Genomic DNA, 24,741 nt, shown 5'->3' on the forward strand with positions numbered 1-24,741 from the left:
ATGGTGATCAACAAGAGTGATTATTTCAGGATGTAAGCGATTGGTGGGGGATAATACTATTTTTTTTTCTAGCATTGCCTTAGTAAAATAATTTTAAGCAAAATGAATAAAAGTACACTGCAGAATTGATTTTTAATTTAAGCTTTCATTTGTGCTGCTAGTTCTTGGCTATGGATCAGAGTGAAAAAAGGTACTTTGCCGCAACTGTGAATAAGGCATCTTTATGCATGGGATTTAGAGCCCATTTCAACCTTCTGCATTTCCCTAGTACTTACCCTGAGGTCACTGCATCTGTAGTGAGGTCACTGCACTGCATTTAAGTACTTTGCACTCATCGTGCACTTTTTAATAGCTTTTAAGGCAGTTACTCTCCATATAGCTTGCAAAGACTGTCTGTGCATCTCTCTCCCAATTGAAGAGCCTGGTCTGGATGCAGGAGTTAAAAGCAGACACTGCAGTACCTGGTGCGCACAAATCTTTGGATCTAGTGCTTGAGCTTCTAAATGCTGTAGGTCACTTTTGAAAACTATCATTCAAACACAGGAGGGACTTAATGTTTTATCAAGTTACACAGTTTGCCGGTCCACAATAGCTGTCCCGAGCGGATGCGCTGAGGCTGCGGCAAACACAGCGTCATTCCAATCAGATGTTAATCTAAGTCACTTCACTTGCCTACTTGTTGAGAGATATTGCAGCTCAGCAAAATGGGGTAACTTGATTGTCTCCACTCACACTGCGCCTCTGTCAATTAAGCTTGGAAAGTCAAAGGCATTTATACGTTTAAAGCCCACTGACTTCAGAAGGGCAGGGTAAGTGCACAGTACTTTTGATCCAGACTCTGGCTTTGCAGCGCTAAATGGAATAACTCCCAGGAATTTCTTTCATTTTAGTGCTTCTTACTCCTGCCATGTCCAGTGACTTACCTAGGAAAAATCAAGGTGCTGTCCCTCAGTGCTTTATTTTAAGTATTAGTCTAGATTATTCAAATGATAGGATTGGTGACTAGATGGTGCCAAAATATCTTTACCAAAAAATTCCCAAACTCACCAAACAGAACTCTCCACTCCCAAATTAAAATCTGCTACTTGGTAAAGTTCAAAGATTGGAATTCAGTCAGTGATTAATATCTTGTGTAGTTACTTCTTCATTTTCAATATCTTCTTGTGTAATAAATGTGTTCAGCTTGTCACAGATCTTATTTTATGTCCCCACCTTGTATCATTTCACATTCTGCTTAAGCACTTGGTCATCTATTACATGACTCATTAGTCTGAGTTCTCTACAGAATTAAAGAAAGTTCCAGTAAAAATAATATATTGAAGTTCAAGTTTCAACTACATCACCCATGCATGTTTAAAAGCATCTTTCAAAGTCAGCTCAAACACATATACAATTGTGCAAGATTAATGTCCACTTAAGCCCCTTCCTTCATCTTTAGTCCTTCACAGAGAAGTGGAAACAGGCCAAACAAAGCTACACAGCTTGTGAATTACCAGCAAAATAAAAGTTGGGGAAAGTAGATCAAATGGTAATTTACTGGTGTGACTGTACTATGCTGGGCACTCTGCTCCCAGTGACTAGGTAAAGACAGTCAGGCCAAATAAAAATACCGAAAAATAAGAGGTTGTGAAAGCCTAAGAGATTAAATAATATTCTAGAACTGTACCAAGAGCACTCGCATGCCTACTCAAGCAGAACAATCAGTGCAAGTTCCAAAAGGTCAAGAAAGTATTTGAAGCATCTTTCACTCAGAGAAGTAAAAAGAATACGTGAATTTCCACTTATTCTCATACATCTGAGCAATGTTACCAAGCAGTATTATGTTCCCAGCACCATTACACAGTAGGTATTGCTTATCAGTTTTACAAATGGATGAGTCATATAGGTAAGCCTATATCCAAAGCCACAAGTAGCCAAAAGTGAAAATGTAACTTAAGCTGGAACTAAGCAAGGTCAAACAGCGGCTAAACTGATTTTTTTTTTCCAGATACCATCTTTCTCCCAAGTAAAACAGGTAAATCTGTTACCTTATTCCTTTACTGCAAAAGAATGAATATTGAGGATTAAAAATAACAGCAAAAACAAGAACAAACACAGTTTCTCTGCATCAGATAAAAAAAATGCTACAATCTTTTCTGGTCATTGAGCAGTTCTATCTTCTGCATTATCAGGCACATATTTTTTGTGTTGCAAATAACCCAAAGGAGAGAAATTAGGAGCGATTCATTTGTTTATGCAGTCAAATGCTACATAAGGTTTTGTTGCTTTGTGCTCAAGTATGTTTAAGCATGGAAAAGATATTGGTGAGTCTGTGCATGCACCAAAAAATTTATCCACATTTCCTCTCTTCCAGGAAATTATTTTGCATATACTGTTTGAATGTAATTTCAACAGAAATGTGACCTGGTATCTCGTAACTTAATAAAGATCCTCAAAACAAGCAAAATAAGCAATCAAAATACTGGCCAAGCTGCACTGAAGTACATAAAACTTTTAGGTTTTCTTATAAATAATAAATTTACGGAACTAGGCAAGCATTTCTGACTGCTTTTCAGGTTATTCAACTTCTTACATCTAAGAGAAAGATAATGTACCACACTTACAAGACCATTAAGATAACACACAACTATCTGCTGTTTGATAGTGAGTACATATTGACACTATACCACACTGAAATCTAAAATACAAAGCATAACAAATGCAACAGAAAAAATTTCAAGGTAATCGGTTAGAATTTAGAACAGGTGCTTACTTGAAAACAGCTGGGAGCCGTTATCTGCCAAGACATGAACCACTGCCCACTTAGAGTGAATTCTAGCAGCTTTTGCTGGCTGCCCCAGAACTGGCGAATTTTATCTTTATTGCTGTTAATCTCTATGACTAGAGCTTTCTATTGAGGAAGCCAGCTATGCGTATTTTTAATGCAGATGGTATATTAAAGATATTTGCCATAGTCCTCCAATAAGAAAATAAGATGGAACAAATAATTGTAGTGTAATTAGATATAATCAATCAGCAATAATACATTGATTTTTTTTCTGCTAAAAGATCTGAAAACCTTTATTTTCTATTTTTAGAATTGATTCATTACATTAATTAGCTGACTGGAGATTAACATTTATTTGTACTTACCTTGCACTTACCTTCTATCATTAAAGACATGTTAAAGTCACTGTATCTATAATTACAATGTGTCTCTTGCTAAGCCTTAAAACAGGATTATTTGTTTGTCTTTGAAACATTTCTGCAAGGATATACACTCTAATTTCCTCCTGAAATGCAGCCTTCCTTTATTAGCTCATGAAAACTAATCAAAACTCTCCCTTAGAGCTAGTCACCAGGAGTAGGCAGTGTGCTGCAGGGCCAGCTTGCTAGAAGTCCACTTAGAGCTCTGCCACCAGAGATGCTCAGTACCTTGTGGTCCCAGTGATTTCAGTGGGAGCTGGGGGCGAACACTTCATTAGAGGATCAAGTCCAGAGACTTTTATCACAGGTCCAAAGCACACTGCAAGTGGATTAATTGCGGTGCTCTTGGGGATTCAAGACTTCACATGCATTTTGGCTGGTTGCATCATAACACTCACTTTGCTTGGAGTGCATGAGATGCTGGCACCTTGCAAAATGTATTTAATGAGGAGAGACATACTATAGATTTTCAAATAAACTCAATTTTGCTGGCTTATTGAAGGACACTGACTTAGTATGTAAGTGTACATTTCATCAATGTACAGGGGTCATCTGAATGCATTAAGTTTCAAAATGGACTTCACACCTACATTATTTGCTTCAAAATTAAATATAATTAAAAGCTTCCATCCTGCAGTTGAAAGGTAATTAAAGAGGAGTGTTGCCACACAGGGAGGATGCTGGCTGCAGTGTGCTGCTCACTCTGTGAGGAGGGGCTGGCTCTATCAAATACATGGAATTTTGTGAGTTTTGTGATCTAGTTTCCTTATGAATTCAACCACATGCCACCTCACACCCGTCTTAGTACATCCAAACACACGTGAGTTTCTAAGCAAGGTATGAACAAGACAGAGGACCACCAAGTGCTGTGGGCACATTCCTACCTCTCGGGCTGTTGAGTGAGGCCTCGGATGCCTTTCCACCATCGCCGCAGTGACTCTGGTCAAACGGCAGGCACTGATCCCCCGTGCCAGCCACCACGTCCACATTCTTGGCCAGGTCCTTTGTTTCAACGAGAGATTTTGCTTTGTAGACTTTTCTGGTGTTTGTGTCCGACAAGTAAAGAGATTCAGACACTGGGTCAATAGCCAAGTAATATTTATGTGCAGGACTCGTACTAAAAAAGAAGAAAAAAGCATCGAAGTTCAGCTTTTTTTTTTTTTTTTCCCTTTCAATCTTCTTTCATGATAGTACAATGGTTGTATTCCTACTGATGCAAAAGACACGTCTGTTTGGAGAGAGACAGCAGCATAAGTGAGACTGGTTTTAAATTAGCACCATGGGCGAGAAGGAAGGAATGAGGACTAGCTATAAAGCCTGGCCAGGTTGCCAGCTACACATTAGGGAGCTATCTTACGCAAAGCGTGCCACTGCCAGAGGTAGTCCGCCATCAGTACCAAGCCAACAAATATAAAGCTAACTGCAATGATTTTACCATAGTTATAACTCCTATTTTCCAAAGCGAGGTCATTTTTCTGTATCTGTTAAGTTCTGGTCCTCTTGGCAGCAAGAAACAAATCTATGACTTGCAGCAGAGTGAATCACAGGCTCTTCTGAAGGGGCACCAATACCTACTCCCGGTTATTTTTATCTGTTTTTAAACGTTAGGAAATATGAAGGTGTGAAACATGGTGCCTTAATTCAAACCTACTGTGTTGTCAGGAGCAAGGCAGAAGGCCAAGTACTGTCAGTGCAACTAGGCATGAATTAATGCACCATAATTCACACACTGAAGTGCCTTATTGAGGTTATGAAATGTTATTTAAGAAATATTTACATATGTTAATTAAATGCTGAGAATCATCCATTCTAATCAGGAAACTGGGCTGCATCTTATTAAGCAGAAAGAGTTTGCACTCTTTTTGAGTGCAAAGTTAATTTTGGTTCAGGAAATTGTATCACACACGACTGTCCTGAACCTTGCGAGGTTGCACTGCCTCCGATCATAAAATAAGATGAAACTGCAGATGGGCTTAGATCCTTTAGCATACACAGGCTTTTACTGAAATGGTGGGAGCTGAGCAGGGCCTGAGCAACACGCTGATTGCTGCCACTGCAGAGTATCTGATCCCTGGCAAAGAGCTGTATTAGACAGTGACCTTCCCATACTTCTTGTAGCTTTATAGAGAATTTCATCACACAAATGTGAAATGTGCTCTGAAGTATTATGTTAAGCAGATTAGGAAGGCTGTGAAAACTACACTTCACTAAGGAAAAATTTTATGACATTTTTATAACTAATTAACATGCAAGTGTTAAAACTAAGTTAGGAAAAGAGATGCAGTTCTCTCAAGCTTATCAGTTTTGTTTAGATGGTGGCTTTCACAATGTTGGGTACAGCTCTTCCCGAGTGCCCAGGACTTTGTACCACAACAAATTAGGAAACAAGGCATCCATGTAACGACTGAAGTGACAAAGACTTTTTTCTTACTGACTGGAGTTGAAGTTAATGGAGCCTCCTTAAGTTTGAAGCTTGTGCTTGGATGAGAGAGACTAAGCTTCATTAATCATCTATCCCACAGTTCTAGCTTACAGAGCAATATTACATACCAATTAAAAATACTTATTAGTATCTCTTTTAGTTTAGCAGTCAACTCAGTAATCTACATATTGCTAAGACACCTCTAACTGATCATCAGCTGAAATCTCGTATTTTTATTTATGAGAGACTATGTCAAAGTTGTGCCGTGAGAAATGTAACAAATGAGAAATGCTTGGGCTGCTTTCTCTCCACTCTCATTCCTCATCCCCAAAGGCAGGGAAACATCTCACCTTCTCTGAGAACTGGGCCACAAACTAATGCTGATCCTCACCATAAGCTTTCATAAAAGACAGACGTGTAAATACAAGGAATGGCATATTCTCACCATGAAGACAAAGATGTGAAACCCAGGGCAAAGGAAATACAGAGTATGAAAGAGGATCTTGATAGGGTGAAAATGAATAAGAGGATGAGGCAATAATCCTAAGTACATTTAACTATTATAAAATTTGGTTTGTTAGAAACTTTATAAGTCATTGAACAATCTGCAGCAAGCTCAGACGAGACTGGCTAACCAAAAGAAGATTTTTCAATAAAAACACTGTTGAGGGAAAAGCTGCAAGGATAATTTCAGATGTCAAATAAATGCACACTCCATCAAAACTGAACTGTAGGGGACCAGGGGTCTTTATAAACCCTCCTCAGAGACACATCTTCTGTCATCCTTGTCATGATGTCTAAAACATTGGCTTTTAGAGAACTCCTGATGTTATCTTTGCTTAAAGCCTTGAATACTAAGAGGTTTACATTTAAAAAGTACCAGAAAAAAATGGAACAAAATCTAACACTCCTAATCTTTGGAAAAGTTGCAATCAAATCTAAATTGGGGACTACTTGAATTAGCCTGTTAAAAAACTGTGTCAAGTAGGCTGGTACTTACAATGATTCCTTCCAGAACAAGTTATTACTTCCCCTTAGTCCATTTTTCACTCCAACTTCAAAGCCTGGCTTCCATTTGATCAGTTATCAAACCGCTTCACTTTTTCTTATTAAAATAGCAATGATGGGAAAGTTTAGAAAATTAAACTGGATGAATTGATTTAAAAAGCCAAATATATAACTGGTGTCTTTCCAGGTTTTCAAACACTATCCTTTACTACACTGCACTTCCTTTTACTCTGGAAAAAAGGACACTTTCCCTCTCATTCTCTGGGGACTAAACACTGCACTGAGGGCTTCAATTTGGAAACCTTTTCCCACTGGGAATGTCAGGAGCCTGACTCCTCTTGCTTAGCAACATTCACCCGTTGCTTCCACATGCTTCTTTGAGCTTTGTGGAAATCTCTAGGACAAACACAAAGCAGGATTTGTCCATGTGGCCTTCATGGGCTTAACAAAACATGTAGTCATTGGTCCCACAGTATCCTACTTAAAAACCTCTATATCAGGCACCAACTTTTTTTTAATAGTATTTTAACAAAATAAGAATTTATTACGAAAGAAACCTAATTAACATTCTGAATGCATTACATAGTAAAAACATTCAATTTGTTCAATTTGTGTCTTTTCATCAATTTACAAAAAGACTGACCAGATTAACATACAGGAAAATGGAAATGATCCTTCAGTTAAAATATGAAACTTACCCTTACCAACTAGGATTTTTTAAACTAAGTTTTCACTGTAGAATATATGAAATGTGACATCTTTTATCAATGAATTGGCAAGTAACCTGAGGTATTCCATAGCTTTATTGGGGCTAAACCACATAATTCGGACCAGTGATCTCAGGCCTCAAAATGTGCATGCAGTCCACACACTGCTTCCTACCGTAACACGCAGTCATCAACTTAGGCTGAACTAGTGCTGCTTTATTGATCTACTTCTATTCTGAAATGCTAAGAAGATTGTCTCGATGATGCCTGGTGCCCTGGTGCCTTGCTGTCTCCTTGCAGCCTGTGATGCCATTTCTGCAGACTGACTGCTAGGGACCCCTCTCCATCCAATGCAGGCTAACACGCAACATTCATCGCTTTAAAGGAACTCTAATACTGTAATATCACAATATTAAATGAAAAGGGGAGAAGCAACTTGCTTTTGCTATTTTTAAAATTTGGTTGTTTCTCTGTTGCTAAAACTATGTCGTTGGTCTCCTTGGAAAGCTGTACTTGTTATCATACTAGCATCATGTAAAGTGAATAGAACAGCCTGAGAGCACAACCAGCCTTCAGGTTTAAACCTCTCAAGCTTTGTTTGGTGATGAACAACCTGATTCTAAGAGAAAGACTTCATATCCCTTTAAAGGGAACACAACAAGTCTTCTTTACAATAAATTATTAATGTTTACTAATTTCACAGTTTTCTCTACATCCAGACTTCTAACATGGCCTTCACAGCACTTTTTCTTTAAAGCCATGTGGTTCATATGTTTTACTGTGTTTTACTCACCTGTGTCTTGTGTCTCTGTTCCTAGTAAGTCAGATCAGGGTTAAAAAAGAAGAAAGAAAAAAAGAAACAGCAGTTAGTATTCATTAACACAGCTGTACTCATTGCAAACTGCTTACAGAGCTATAAACCAGTATCAAAACATAGCTCCATTCAGTAGCACTCAGTATCACTTCCTTCCCTCAAAATTCCCTGTCTCCTTTTCAGTCGGAGCCATGAATACAGTGGAGTCTGCAATACCTGAGTTGCTCCTGTCTGCTTAAACCCAACCATACCCTTCTGTTACACATGAGAAACAATAAAATTTTATCAAGTTAAAATATGTAGGTCCACCTTCAGCCACAATATCACAATCTGAGATGATGGTACATATCCTCTCTTAAGTTACAATTTTATTCCTTTTTTCTAAAAAGAAGTACTTCATTGAAGATTTTTAACTCATTTCTGAAAAAATAATGTATTAAACGACTCACAGGAAAATCAGATCTATTAGTTTGTAGAAACCTATTATGCAAAACCTGTTCTAAAGGCTGCTTAAGGTGGGTGCTAACGCTCTTTGTAACTGGTGACTTTAAAGTAAGCCTAACTTTTCAGTTGAGTTTGACAGTCAGAGACACACATCCCCACTCGGCAACGAAACGTGACTGCTTCTCTTAAGTCACATAAAGAAAAAAAAAAAGGGGTGCTCACTGAAGTTTTCCCAGGTCTGTCGCAGCCTGGATAATGACCACCAGATAGGGCAAGACTTTCTTTTCCTTTTTTTTTTTTTTTTTTCAATTTTATTTAATTTACCTCAGCTCTAATATGCTGATAGAATTCCCTGATGGGAAGACTCGTCTGACAAAATTGAAGTCTCCGATATACACGGAGCCGTCCGGACCCGACGCCAGAGCGACGGGGGCAAAGAGTTTGCTGTTGAGCGCCAGCCCGTTGCAGGTGGAGCAGGAGACGCTTCGCTGGTGCCCGTTGCCCATCACGGTCGAGATGACGGGCGGCTGCTGGGAGATGAACATGTTCTCCCCGTTGCCTTTGTGCAGAATCCCTACGAGAAAGCGAGCAAGCAAAGAGAAATTACACAGGGGACAGTAAAAACGTGCACAGGGCAGCTAAACTACGCCACAGTTTTCCTTTGGATTTTGTGTTCCTGCAGGAAAGCGCATTAAGCAAACCAGCAACGAATCATTGGATCTTTTAAGGACTGAGCCATGAGTTCCCCTAATCTCTCCCTATTTCATGCAGTCCCAAGCTTCATCATCACCATTTTGTCGATTAGTGGTTAGTGGCTATTTTAAAAGCCAACATCATGAAGAGAACTCATGGTTGGTTAATGCTCTAACAAATTGACTGTTAATTGCAGTGCTATCTGATTTCTTGGGGATTACTACTTTAATATTCATTTTATTCATAAATTTTTATTAGGTAGCAGAGGAATTTCTCAGGCAGTTTGAATATTTAATTAAAGGAGATTAATAGCAGGACTACTATGCATTTTTCAGGAAAGAGCACTGAGTGGCAGTACAAAATCAATATTCAGATTTAAATGCAAGTCCTTCATGGTATATAAAAAGGGTGCTGACCGCAGCACAGCCAAGTTAAAAGTGGAGGAGTAATTCTGAGGCCCAAGTGGATTTCTTACCAATAAGAAACCATTAGGTGCTAACCATAAAGTGTAAAACAACTTGGCAATGTGTGAATATTTCAGGCCCATCCTGCAGGAAACTTTATTGAAACTCTTTCCAATTACCAGACTTTTTTTTTTTTCCAAAGGGAAAATATATATATATGAGGTGATAGACATATATATATGAGGTGATAGAGGTAGCAATTACCTTCAAATTGACATATTATTACAAAACTTTAGCTTTTTTCTTTACAGCAGATAGGTGTTCTTTCAGATCACAAAACTCTTTCAGACTTCCAAAATCTCTTATTTCCATTATAGATCCAAGCACTTTATATAAAAAAATGGTATGATTAAAGCCATATTGCAAGGTAATGACTTTCTGGTTGCAGTGGCCCAGTGGTTGGCTTGTCTTTACATGACACACAGCACCTTCCACGCACTGAAATGAGCCTGCCTAGCTAAAGCGCGAACAATAAAAATGGGAGAAGAAAACCCCTTTGTATTGCACAATACTCAAGAGTTTGCAAGAAATGATCCCGCTGACAGCTGCTTTTGTCGCCGTTGCTGGAGCACATTTCACCTCCCACCTGAGAAATGGTATTGTGGGGAAAAAAAGGTGCTTTCAGTAAATCTTTTCTGCGGAGCTTGGGAGTCCAGCGAGCTGCAAGTCAGTGCTGGAGCTCGGGGTCCGGGGGATCCTGCCTCCAGCCAGGGCAACGGGCACAGCTCGGTACTGCAGGAAGGCACGCGAGGGGTTTCTCATAGCACAACGAATGTGTACATGTACTTTCCCCACCAACTTTTGCTTTGCAGCTTCAGTTAAATTTGAAACTAGCTGTCGTCTTGGAAGTTGGGGAGTATTGCTATTGATATTTCAAAGAGAAATCCATTATTTCCAATTTATTCCTGAATAGCAAAGGACAGAACAGCCGTGTTTCTTTGGAGCTGAAAGGCAGTACAGAAAAGTCGCTTGGAATTGGGCCAGTCAAATTAAGGGCCACTTCCTCCCTTACCTACCAGATAAAAATACCAGGCAGGGAAGATGCTGCAGGTTGGCTGAAGCGAGCTTGGTGCAGGTAATCTTTCAGCTGCCTCCTAGAAAGGCCGGTAAATAATTAGGGCCCTGGAGAATACGTTGTGCTCTCCATAAAGATAAGCACGTGTGCGATTCCAGGCTTATAGGCTGCTGCTTTCATTTGAGTCGGTGCTGTGTTGGATTAAGGCAACAGCTACCACAAAATTACTCCCTCTTCCCCAAATAAAAATGAAATCAATACATTTGGCAATCAGACAGGAATCTAATTCAAAGAATACTCTGAAAATAATTAACAGTACATTTGCTTGTATTTATGAGCTATCTGGGCCTTTAAAGCATCTCTATAGAGGAACAAGCACTTATGGTCTGTCTTCTTCTACTCACCAAAACCTTTGTGCCGAAAAAACACTAAACTAGAATCTTTTTTCGTTTACTTTTTATTTTTTTCTCCCCACATAGTACTGGAATCAGAGAGGCTTTTATTTGTTTGTCTTGTTTTGAATGCTTAACCCTACAAAAGAATATGTTTTTCACTTTGTGCAGTTCTACGTATCAATACACGCACCTCCAGAGCTCAGACTGTGCTATGAAATGTAACTCTGAGTAACCGCATCTATTTATTTCCTTAACTCTGCTACTGTGTGATTAAATTCACTTTCTAAAAGCTCTAAAATGAAAAGCCTTTATGGGGAGGGAAGGAAGCACATACACCTTGTCTTAGAGCAGGCAAGCACACACACACACACTGCTAGAAGAGAAGCTTGAGTGGGGAAGTTAAATATAAGCTCTTCAGCAACACTGAACTCACTAATTGAAGTGGTTTAAGTTTTAGTCTGAAAAGAACATTGTAATTTGCAGTAGAGAATTTTTAGGAATATATTTGTATTACATTGTAATGCTATTTCTGTAGTTAATCCAGTGACAGCATTTCAAAATGAATGTAAATTTCATGCTTCTAAAATATGCAGCTCTTCATATGTACAGAGGGAATGCTTTAATTAAAAATGAAAATTTCAATATATTCACACTTAAGAAGGCTACTCGTGCTTTTTATTCCACTCGTGGTGGTGTGAAGATAACTCTGAGACGAACAACTCTAAGGTGAAATCACAATTTTGTCCTTATTTAAAAGTACATTTTTGCATAAGTGAAATTGAAGAGCAGTTTCTTGATGACAGCAGGAATGTACTAGTTATTTTTACCCTTTTGACTACCACAGCTGATTATATGGGCTGTTGCTTCCTACCAAACTCCAGGCTACCGGGTGAGGTGGCTGCTTGACACGGTCATGGTGCTCACGCCCCTGTACACAAGCCAGGGGTGCACGGGCAAAGCCTGTAGTGACCAGAGGAGCATCCACGAGCAGGAGATGTGTCCTGTTCCCCTCGGCACTCACCGGCATTTCCCAAAAGTTAGGGCCACCCAGCTGAACGTGGCCGGGAAGCAGCCTGTCACCACGCAGTGACAGTGATGTAGCCCTGCTTTGGTTACAACTGTGTATTTCATAAAATCTCAAAACACATCAGCGCTATGGGGTGAATTATGCTTGGAACCACCGCAGCTCGCGGACAGTCAAATATATTGGAGTTCCTGCCAGCAATTTAGTCTGGAAATTAAACTATGCAAGTGGCAAATTGGCACTAAGGAGGAGACTATGGGGCTCACAGTTGGGGGCTGAGCTGGCTGAGGTCAGATTTCTCTTTGTGTTAAATGTCAATAGCTGGCATTTAAAAGAGACAATCTATACAAACCAGTAAGACAGGGTATGAAAGAACGGCTGTTCAAAATGTCAAACTATTTTAAATCAAAACAGAAATCCAGATAATTTACAAACTAAATCTGACCTTTTGTATTTGGAATATTTATACTGTAGTTGTGCATTCAACAACAGAACTTGCAAAGACGTGACAGCTCTACATCTGTGCACGGACCCCCATTACTGAAGCTCACAGATGGAAATAGATTTTAGTGGACAAACTCTCAGCTGGAGCAAATTGAGAGAACTTTACTGAATCCAATACTATCCTGATGTGTATGTGCTGAAACAGGAGCCTAAGCTTCTCTTCCCCAGGGAAGTGAGATAGCTGTTTATCTGCAAAATTATTTTTCTAATTACCATAACTTATATGCAAATATTATTTTAATAATTTAATCCCCCCGAGAGTAATTCCTGTGTTTTAGGTGTTAGGGGATGAAAAAAAGCATGAATAAAATAAAAGCAATGTGAAAGGCAACTATAGTCTCCAAGCTTGAAGAATCTGCACGCGGGGTTCATGTTAGGACATCATGAGGATTTACAGACACTTATAATGCTTTGGGCAGTGCTGGGACAGCGGCTGCCCGGGCCCTGCCAGGCTGCCCGTGGGGATGACCGGGCAGCCTCACGCCTCGCTCTGCTGCTTTCAGGCACATTTCGTGTCTCACCACGACTTTCTGCCTGTGCTGACAACACCACAAACGGATGGCAGTTGGAGGCTGTATTAGGGATGCAGATCCTTCACTGAGAATATGACACACTATAAAGTGGCTTCAAATTTAGTACTGTGGCACCAAATGTGCAGGGCTGAAAGCTTCTCAGGCCAAATTAGCGTGCCCTTTGCCCACCCAAATGACCACAATGTGTTAGTGGTCAGAAGAACCAGTGAAACGAACGTTTACCACCTGCGAGCCAGAATACTAGGAATATCCCTTTGTGGCATTTATGGTCCACCCCCTAATAAATGAAGGTGCATATTTGAACAATAAGGAATAAACACTTTAAAGTGTAAAACTGAAAATCCGAACAATTAATTTCTCTAAAAACTGTATTCCTCTTCCACGTGGCCAGTGAGCGAAGGAAGGACTTACCGCTTTGTGGATTCAGCACATGGTGCTTGTTTATAGACCAGCCTCCCAGGTTTGCAGCATCCATCTCAAAGCCTTGAAGGATTACGGTTCTTTTCTCCCACAAAATAAAATCGGGACACGTTTCATATTCATATCCCACAGACACTGCAAACAAATAATTAAAGATGTATCAGACTAGCTTTTCTCTGTGAACTGTAGGGTAATTTTTCATTCTAGGTTTCTATATTCACCTGTCAGGTAATGATGCCACTAATTATCTTCTGCCTGATTGCTATTGGGGAAGGGTATTATAAAGAGTTTAAGAGATTAGTATCTTGTGAAAGCTATGGGTACTACAGCTTCAAAGCAGAGTATCAATTAAGGATTGTCCTATGAATATAAATCTCTCCCAATAACTTTCGACTTAATTGTTTACTGCATTTCTACTACCTACCTGAATAAGAGCTTAAATAGAAAAATTCTGTGTTGAACCTGAAACTGTTTTTGTTTGCCTGGTAAGCCAAAGAATATTACTTCTGTATTTGCAGTTTTGAAACTTAGTGATCTTTATCCTAAGGGTCTTGTTGTAATTACAAGAACAGTAGTTGGAAAGAAATGGATTGCCAACTGAAAATTTCTAGAATTAAATAAAAAGTCTGTTAAGAGGCTTGTGTGGCACATGCCTTCCCCTTACAGTGGGCCAACACTCTTCTGTAAATCCTGATTCCCCTACCAAGAGAAATCTTTGGGAAAAGGCTGGCTCAAAACGACTGAAAAACACAAAAAATCCTTCAGAATTTTTTGGTAACTGCAAAATCACTCATTCCAACCACTATATATATTTTTTTATATTTACTTTTCTCCTCTAGTTAACCTTTTCATTGGAATTAATTCCTAACTAAAAGATGCTATTTTGAAACCAAGTCCCAAAAGTTTGATCTAGGAAATACTGAAATATTTCAGCTTTTAAAAATAAAACAGTCTTTAAAAATATACTAAGATGAAATATAAAAATATTTTAAGAAATGTAGCCTTCTGACATTTTCAGTATTTTCCTCATACTTTATCCATCTAGCAATTTCAGTTCCCTTTTTACCTGAACCATGAATAGTTTTAATTCCATCAAAATTCCATTACCGGATGCAATCAAAATATTTTGGCCAGCTACAGCAGGGAACGTTTGTGTTTGTAAGATAAATATTTTATGGCAAACGGAAAGCTGTTCCCTACAGCAACTTCACTTAGCAGAGCCAGTTCATCATTTTCGTGGAGACAACCAAGGGTTTGCAGCTCAACTCCGACTCCTGAAAACCCACATCTCCTTAGGTGCTCTACATACGGCATGTCTAAAACTTCGTACATTTTGGGTGTTATTCTCAGTGCCCATAACTATGCTTTCGGAAACTAATAACCAGCAAGTAGGGTTTCAGCCTCAAAATGGATTTCAAAAGATGATGTACTGTGCATCCAAACCCTACCTTTTCATACAATTATTTAGAAGAATTAAGATTAAGCTGTTTATAGAGCTAGCATGTCATAAATCACAAGCTGCTGTTGTTTCTCCTGATACTGCTGCAAAAAAAAAGCAGGTAAGAAATCAAAGACATGATTAAACGGGACAGCGATCTCTATCTTGCTTTCTCCTGAACTATTTGTACTTAGCAGTAGCTTCTTTGAGCAATAACTTTAATGAAATAAGCTTAAATAACATGTAAGCTAATAGCCTGTGAAGCCCTAAGAGCATCAAATGTGAGGGTGGGTTCATCCCTGTGTAGAACGAGGAGCCCCTCGCGCAGATGCTCGAGGAAATAACCCAGGTGCGGCCGGGCTTCCCAGGACAGGCGCTGGGATTTCCATGGAAAGCTTCCCTCAAGCTATGTTAACTCCCAGGAGAACACAGGCTACACTGCAAAGGTTTCATATGGCAACAGCCTCACGATGTTTTGATTCCGAACAAATAAAAAAGCTACTTTATCCTGTTGCTTGAAGAAGAGAAAATGGCCTCTCTGCTGGAGACTCGGGGAATGAACGCACACACTGGCAAACACTTCCCAGCACATCGGGACAGCCCCTCTTAGGTGTGCAAGCACTGCTCACAAAGCCGCCTTTTCTGTCCCTGGAATGTGCTCACTGTGGTCAATAATCCTGAAGGAAAATAGAGATGCTTACAGTATTTATAAATGCAGATGGTTATATGCCCGAGTTGCCAGGACCTCAAGCTACTGCAGTTTAATGTAATTAAAATGAAATCTGAACAGAACATAGTATTAGATACTGGTAATATGCAGGCAGAGGAAATAATTTTGACAAAATTCATATAATGGATGCAGAGAAAGGTCCCTGAATTCTACACTGTCAAGTTAAATACATCTCTATTGGAGTGAAACAAATCATGCTAACAATGCACTGAAATATAAAGATTTCTCCTTCTATATTGCAAGAAGCCCAATGAAACTAAGTCTTGAGTAAAATAAAAAAGCACCAACAAAATAATTAAAAAATGTTATCCATGGTATTGTATAAGTCCTATTCATGTTTAAACACATGCACCTTATCTACTTCTAATTCAGGATTTTGTAATGGATATACCATTTTCTAAGTTATGCATTTGATTTAAAATGGTTATAAAGTGCAGGCATGTACTGGATTTCCTGGTCATGAGAAACCTCTTAAATGATCCAGAGGGAACAGGTTCCCGGTTCTACCTCACATACATGAGTAATAGCAGTGCAAGGAATGAACCCCATAAAGATGGCTTGCACAGGAGCACCAAAGGGCACAATATGAATGCGTTTCCATTTCTGCACTTGCCCAAATACATGTAAGTAGGACCAATAACTCATTTAAAACCGACCTCCACTGCAAAACACCTGCAGGAATTTGCACCTGCAATCGGTTAGGACTGGATTTGACATCCTCCCAACAAGGTTTTGTGAGATGGAGGAGCCATGAAGGGCTGCTGTGATAAATCAGGTGCGCGTGCAACAGCCCAGCTCAGGGAAGCCTGCGCTGAGGTTGGAGCTCTGATTGCTGCGGGACAATGTAAAGTGAGAGATGCAGTTGAAATGTGTAGACTTGCACTTCTGCACTAGCATTCATAGCAGATCAGGAAACTAATGAAACCGAAAATTTATCACTTATTTTCTGGTTGCTTCAGTTTTCAGCTGAATTTGTTCCTGATCTGGCTCATTTCATGATCAAATGAATGTGAGTGGCAGCTCAGGGGAGAAGGAGGGAATGTGGGAATGTCCCTTCCGGCAGCAGCCTGCAGCTGTATCTTCATAAATTGATTGTGGAACCACAACCTTGGGGTAAGCTCCTTATTTCTTGACATATTCCTCTGTACATTACACAATGTAAATCATACTCCACATTTCTGACTCCAACATTATCCTTTGCTGACACCAGCGACTGCATCTGCAGCAGTCTCCAAGCAGCAGTGACTGTGGAAGTGACGGATTCCTTCCCTCTCCTCTCCCCAGAGCTCCCTCACAACCTGCCTGTGTGGGGGCACGTGATAACGCAGTGAAGAGCTCAATGCTGCTGGGGACTCGCGGGATGCTGTGAAGCCAGGACCAGTTGGCACATATGGGGTCTGTATGCCCAAGGCAACAGTGCTGAGCAGAACTTCTGGCTGCCCCTCAGAATAACAGTCCCCTGACTTCAAAAGCAAGGCAACTCCTTTAAAAATCAAATGATTAGACTCCTGGACAAAACGGCCTGGCCAAATAAAATGCATCTTCACAAACAGCATTTCATTAGCAATTCTGATTATCTGCTTATGTTACTTAGTAAAGGAAGTCTAAGTACTATGATGATTTTCACACGAACACCTTTAAACAAACAAACAAAAAGTTTTAACTGGTGGGGTCATAAAACGCAGTAAAAAAAGGATGTCCAAAATTCTGTATTTTGCAAACCTTAAATGGAAATGACATTTTAAATGTCACAGCTAAAAAATGGCAGACACAATGACACACCAAAGGTCATATTCAAAGTACCATTCAAAAATGGAGAGCTGAACATAATGTCATTAATCTGTAACTATTCTCAGAGGGAAAAGGGGATTTTCAAATTGATTAAGTTAGAATGAGGATGTTGAAGGAACATGAAAACAAATGTTTCTAGAAAATCATACAAGTCATTTCAATTAGTTAAAGAAGCATTTGACTGAAATCCATGCAAGGGCAGAAACAAAATCTTAAGTGCATTTTCCTGGCTTGATATGTGTTAGTGTTTCTGCTTGTACCAAAGTGATTGTACATACCCATCGCCTCTGCCAGACCAGAAACCTTCTGTCCATAAATATCTGTCTTATTCCAGGCAAATGTGTAGACCAAATTGGCTGCAGCTGGAAACCATTTCTGGAGCAGACGTCCTTCAACAGCAACTATCAGATGTACTTTTGTCATTCCAGGAGGGACGGTTGTGTGTGTCAGAATAATGCGCAGCAAAGTTTTATACCCCGGTGTTCGACTGCTGAGATAACTAAGCTTCACAAAGCTGGAAGGTATTGGAATTTCCTCCTGGACCACCTTGGATAAAAACAATCATACGCTTATACCTCTGGCCAAGAAAAGTGCAAAATTTTGATTATTTCTAATAACGACAGGTGTTTTTATTGTACAAATAGGACCTGAAGACAGTATCGCTTAAGACACTGTTCTTTTCTGAGCTTATTTGAGCAGTGCAGTAGCATACTGAAGAACCTCCGACACCAAGAACTGCTTTCTCATCTGGCTAGGTGGCACCGTGTCTACTTTGTTACAGAACCCTTTTCTCTAATTCTTCACTGTTATACCCAGAGGGGCATATACGGTATCTGTGATCATATTCATATGTATAAGCACTAGTCGATGCACCTTGGTCTTATTACTTGGTGTACTTAATGAACATTTTAATTAGAATATAATTATACAAATATATATTTTTAAATCTGTACCCAGATTCTGTATTACACGACGATTTGAAGACACTGTGCTGTTCGGGAGGCAAAGTGGACCTGCTATGAGAGAGCTCAGAAAGAAAACGGTCTGGCTGATAGACCAAGCGCTGCGCAGAAGGGCTCGCAGGGAGGCCACTGCGGCACGAAGGGACAGCGTCAGAGCGCAGAGCGTACCAGGGCACAGTGTAACAAGGCAGCTGGGGACACGCAGTGCTGAGCAGGAAACCGCCCGGGCGTCAGGCTCATCTAGCTAACAGGTAAAGTCCTGGGGACGCGCTGCAGAGGTCAAATCCCATCGCGCGGCTGTCACTGCTGCTGTCGCAACGGGTCGGATCCGAGCTGGCTTGGATATGCCCACGCCGGCGCAGCGTCAGCTCCCGGCCGCAGCGCGGAGATGCCCTCAGCAACGAGAGGGGCTGCGGAGGCTGGGAGCTCGCGTGGCACGCAGAGAAACCCTGGCCCTGGCCTTCTGAGTGACGGGGACCTCGGAGCTGGGGAGCGCTGGAGCTCTCACAGCGCCCGAGGGCGAGTGCTCGTCTGCAGCAGCCTCTCGCACGGGCCGCGCGAGCCCGGGAACCGCTCTGCGCTCTGCTCCATTAACCTCCCCGAAGGTCAAGGATTCTAGCACGCTGCAGTAATAACAACCAATCTGCCACAATATTAAACTAGCTCAATTTCGAAAAATACATACTGTGTTTTGCTCATACCCCCCATTTTTTTTCCCTTTTTTTCCCCTTCTTTTTGCTTTTGATTCTTCAACAATAAAATGCTTCACTTTCAACCCCCTTTTATTTACATATTGCTCCAGTCTCCCTGCCACCGGATTGCTGCAGTGCTGCTGGAGGCCAGCCAGCACTTGTCGTTTCAACATATGAAATGCAGTGTTGCCAGGGAATTCCCGCTCCCTTTAATGCTCCGGACTTGCAGTGCTCCCCTCTTTCCTGCTGACATCCCAGCTGCCCCTCTGTCATACATCTGACATCTCCTCTTATTTTTTAATAGAAAAAAATCAGGAAGAAATACATATGTACTAATATATTTTGATATATCTCCTTTCCTTGCTATTCTGGGTTACTTTTTATTCATCTCCCAGTCCTGTACAATAAAAATCAACACTCTAAGGACCCTTTGCTGCCAGCAAAGGGACCAGGAGCAGTTTCTCTTATGAGTGGACTGCATCTTTAGGTACCTTACTGCTTAAAAAAGACCTAGGAACACTTCATGTGGAATAATGTGACCCAGTTTTTTCTTACCAATGTGCATCAGTTATTTTTAATCTATGTTCATTAGGTTCACCTGTACTGTTCTATGAAGCAGCACTGTGGCCATCAGCTAGCTGTCTACTGTTGTACAGATACTTAAATAAATATTATTGAGTTCAATCAAAGTGCTCCTCCATATAGGAAAAGGGCTCTTCATCATTCTTTTTTTTTTTTTTAAGGGCGAAAATATTCGTATTTTCAAGTAGTTGCCAAATACCTTCCATGCTCCCTCAGTGAACTTAAAAGACAATCCAAAAAAGACCTTACTATAAGACTTTGATTGAACACTATTTGCTCAAATAACATATGAAACATTATGGGTGTTACTATGATTCAAAACTGTATTTTGCTGGGTATCCAACTCATATCACCTCTTTTAAGCATTGAAGAACATAATAGTTAAGTGGAAAGCTAATGAGAAAGCAATTCTAAATACACATTGACTCCAGAAAAGACGACATTTAAATGTAACCAATTGCAAATACCATGTTAATATTGTTCTATCATGGAAAAAAAGTAAAACAAACAAACAAACAAACAAAAAACAACGTAACAAGTGAAAAAAATTCAAGGAGTAGCATATAGCAGCAGAAGCCATTATAAAGAATTTTTATATACGGAGATATAGAGGGATGAAAAATCCCTGGAAATCTTCATGGCCTGCTGGGTGATGTCTCACATTAATGTATGGTGAAGCAGTACTGTTTGTCTGTAACCTAGGAATGGTTTTGTGCATCATTATAAATAAATCAGGATTTCAATAATAAATCACAGTAGCACTCCCCACCTTCTGCTTCTACTTGGTGGGAGGAAATGAGCATCTTTAAAAAGAAAAGAGAAAAAAAGAAAGAGGAGGAAAGCGCTTTGCTCAGCAGTGCTAGAGCAGCCTGCACTGATGGCATTCAGAGGAAGGTGTAACATCACTGTTGTTAAAAGCCGCTTTTTGGCCCCTCACAGTGGCACCTTCAGAACTTTCTAGGCCCAAGGAAAGACATTAAGGCAGTGCCAAATACCCAGTGAATGAATACCCACCACACCACTGCTCCAAATTAGTCTGAAAGCCTGAAACTGTAACTTTTAAACAGAAAGTTCTACTACTGATTTCAGTGAAATCCACATTTTTTTAAAACTCGTGTCAGTTTTATATCTATGTGCTTTAATATTTATGTATGCACCTCAGGAATATATATGATTTGGGCAGAAGAGTTTGATAAAACTTTTATGATAATACACTGATAGGAGCAATTGTGCATGCAAATTTAATGACAAAGGCTGGATCTGCTTGACATTCAGTGTCAAATTCTCAATATCACCAAATAATTATGTCAGGTTCATTAATACAGGTCAAGAAAGGTAACTTTTAGAACTGTCTAGAATTCTTTTTTTCTGTAATAGAACATTTTACTAATTTGAAAGTATTTGTATTACCTGCAGCTCTGGGATAACGGTCCCTCTTTCCGGACAGGACCCTCCAAATGCTGTCAAGGGTGAAGGGAGTACGATGGGATTTGGGCTAATAAAACTACTGATGTCACAAGATGGTATTTCTGCCTCTGTTCTTTGCATTACAACTTTGTCCACGATGATAAATCGATTCCAAGGCAACCAAAGGGTCCTTTTTTCAGATATGAATGGAGATCTGTCAAAAACTAGAGTGACAGAGATGCCTCCAACAGCCACAAGGTCAAAACTGGAAACGACAAAATAAAATGCTATGTTTCATTTTCTTTTCATCATCACACCGCCACAATTTTCAATGCATCACAAAACACCTCTTTATATTGTTTGTTGCAACCTTTAACTTGCTGTGTGAAATCACTCCAGTGGATTTCTCCAGTGTCACTTAGGCATTCATGTGGAAGCTGGATGTCTCTCTCCTTTCTCCCTATGTGACACTAGTCCAGGTCTGGTAGTGCACTACTACCTGGCCCTTCTCCACTGCTTATAATCTAGAATCACTAGAAGTAGTTTGTTTACACACAAAATACCATAACAAGGGTGGTGATCCACCCTTTGTCAACCCATACTTTGGTCCATATGAAAAGAAATTCCATATGGAAACGCAGAATAAGGAACTCTTAAGCCTGGTACGTCTTTCCATTATTAACATCCATTTCCCATTTCCTGAAGGTAGCAGGAGAAAAAGGTTGAGTACATTGAAACAGGAGGCCACGGAGCGCAGGATATGAAGATTTTGGAAAAGCAGCTGATTAACTGCACTGAGAACTGAGGAGCTCCTGCACATGGGGCTCCTCTGGGAGCCGCTGTGAGAACCCTTAGCATATGTGGCTGCAAAGCAGCGGGACGCAGAAGCGAGCTGTACACAGTCTCAGTTCCCCGAGTTTCTGACATCTATAGTCAGGTACCATACGGTAATATGTAAATTGACACTTCACCCTCTGTATTATTGAATGCATCTATTATGGAGGCTTTTGATGGTAACAAACTGTGATAAGAAGTCAGACTTAATTATGCATCTCTCATCACATTTCCCAAATGACACCGATTACATTCACAGCAAAATACAGGTAGCATATCTTTATACAACAACTTTATCCAAGCCAGTGTAAATAGGAAATGATAATTACTAACTTTCAGTAGTGTGATTTGAAAGTCACTAAAATAAGAGAAAATAAATATGCATGCTCTTGTACTGAATGACAGTGCCACCCCAAAAGATTGTGGAAATAAAAGCAAATTATTTTTCCCTCTTAGAAAATTCCACTTTTGTTTTTGTCAAGGAAGATGAAGTCTTTAAGAGCCCTTGGTAACTGAATATGACTAAAGTTCAAATCATGAAGGTATTGCAAATGGATGGCCAGCCTTGGAATACAATGTAGGACACATGGGAAATGCTCTTTTCAGGAACTAAACTCAGCCCTAAAAGAAAGGGAAAGCCAGAATTACTTTGGCTTGGGTGCAGAAGAGCAGTTTAAGCATTTAGGTTCTGATAAGAATCTGCCATTACAGAATCTTTTATGTGTATGGATCAGGTGATCAGCTCTCTACTGAATCTCAACAAACTACCTGAAGATTCACACTTAAGGACAGAAAGAAAAAAAGATGGAAGACAGGGAACTGTATGGAAAATGTGACTGCTGAAAATATTCAAATGTCAAGGAGGTTAGTAATATGCCAAACAGTATGTGATTGACACCATTCAGAACAGAGACTCACTAGAGGTGCTGTGACAGCAGTACAGTCACACTTGGACTCCAGGTGTTTGAATGTCACTGTAATTTTCTTGTTGCTATTGTGTTTTTATTCTTCCTTTTCTGCTTTGTTCTCTTTACCACAGGGAGCTCTAATGAGCTGCGCTCCCCAAACAGAGGACCAGATGCCATCCTCAGTCCACATTAAGAACAGTGGTGTCTAGGAGAATTTTGCACATGAACAGAGGCAGTAGATGGTCCCAGCTGTAAAAAAATCTAACTCAATGAAAGGCTGTACATAAAAGTCTCACCTCCCATCTTGTCGACTGATGGTGTATCCGTATTCATTGTGGTGCAGAAAACTGACGTTGACTCCAACCAAAGGTGTCCCATCTACTGCTACCACCTGGCCTCGAATGACACAGGCACGTCTGTAACGAAACAGGCAAAAGTGACAGTTAGACACATGGAAGGCAAGAGCAGGATTATTTCAGAAACTTCGCTATACTTCTGTTCCAAACAAAGGCAGAACAACAGTGAAATCACAGTGACTGTTAATTTTGAATGAAAATTCAAAGCCTGAAAGACTGATTTGAAAAAGCATTACCTTATACTGAAAACATACAGACTGTGCTATGAATTCTTGGTGTACCATGAATGCACAAGTACATTTCTATTTCCAGCAACAATTCAGTATATTTCTGCTGCTCTGCCATTAAATAGTGTTGCAAAGGTTTCATAATAGCATGGGTTAGCTTGCTGCAGCTCCAGCGGTGACAATTTGTGAAAGAGGAGAACCAAACCCAATTCTCTGGTGCTAGGAACAGAGCATCACTGTCTATTAGAGAAAAGCTGAACAAATATGCTAAGGCAGCAGTGAGATGCATGGTCTTCACTGAACTTCAGGAAGTTATATACATAAATCCAGAGAGAGCCTAACCAGGTGTAACGCATGTTATGCCTTTTAGAATTCCCTCTAGGATGTGTTAGACTTGCACCCATTTACCAGCATGAAAACAAAAAAAATCCTTCCTTTCCAGTCAATGTAAAGAGCCCGAGAGAGACGGCAGATCAGGAGAACACATCAAACTCACTGGACAGGAAAGTGAACTCATAACTAAGTGGGTCTAATCGGAGGCTAAGAGAATCACGAATCATAGAAAATGCGAGCTGAAAGGACATACAAGACTTTATCTTGTCCATTCCTTTGCCTCAGGTAAGATCAACTATACCTACATTATTCCAGACAGATGCTTGTCTAACTCTATAAGCTCACCACGCAACCTCCTGCAATGCTTCTGCGTGAGTGCCTCACTCATGGCAAGTCTCGTCTGCTGTGTAATTTGAAGCTCTCCTGCTGCCCTTTCAGACCAGCACTTTCACCCTAGCCCTGGCCGTGGTGAACAAAATACTCTTTTTCTTAGCTTTAGCCTTTTACGCATTTGAAGACTCATAACCCAAGAATCATAAGGGAAACAAGTCACATCAGAGATGAGGAGTAAGATGTGAAATACTCTCACAGTGCAGATCAAGACCTTCTGAGATTTTCTAAGGGCTTACACAGCTAAAGTCCATTGAAACAGCTTTCGTATTTCGCCCCAAGCCCTCAGGTCTACATTAGATGCTTCCACTAGCTCGAAGGATCCAGGTCTTGGGTACCTAGTGATACAATTGCACATATTTCCTGGAAATACAGTTTCAAACAGCAGAGTGAACAGCGTATTCAGAAGTCTTTTTATAACAATTTACATGTAGGCTAAGACATGTAGAGTCAGAATACCTA

General features: G+C 40.2%; 1 protein-coding gene across 2 annotated transcripts in view; it reads right to left on the minus strand.

Annotated features, from left to right (window-relative positions):
• Positions 1 to 24,741, minus strand: part of TENM1 (teneurin transmembrane protein 1) — a 210,061-nt gene that overhangs the window by 47,508 nt on the left and 137,812 nt on the right. For both annotated transcript variants that reach the window (XM_026035944.1, XM_026035943.1), the window contains 7 exons: positions 23,270 to 23,389; positions 21,235 to 21,496; positions 17,867 to 18,134; positions 13,621 to 13,764; positions 8,906 to 9,155; positions 8,117 to 8,137; positions 4,071 to 4,303 (listed from right to left, as the gene is read on the minus strand). In XM_026035944.1, coding sequence (XP_025891729.1) covers positions 4,071 to 4,303; positions 8,117 to 8,137; positions 8,906 to 9,155; positions 13,621 to 13,764; positions 17,867 to 18,134; positions 21,235 to 21,496; positions 23,270 to 23,389 — 1,298 coding nt within the window. The remainder of the gene's footprint in view (positions 1 to 4,070; positions 4,304 to 8,116; positions 8,138 to 8,905; positions 9,156 to 13,620; positions 13,765 to 17,866; positions 18,135 to 21,234; positions 21,497 to 23,269; positions 23,390 to 24,741) is intronic.

The sequence above is a fragment of the Nothoprocta perdicaria genome, unplaced genomic scaffold (genome assembly GCF_003342845.1).
Source record: "Nothoprocta perdicaria isolate Ctin4 unplaced genomic scaffold, notPer1 scaffold_17, whole genome shotgun sequence".
NCBI classification, from domain to species: Eukaryota; Metazoa; Chordata; class Aves; order Tinamiformes; family Tinamidae; genus Nothoprocta; species Nothoprocta perdicaria.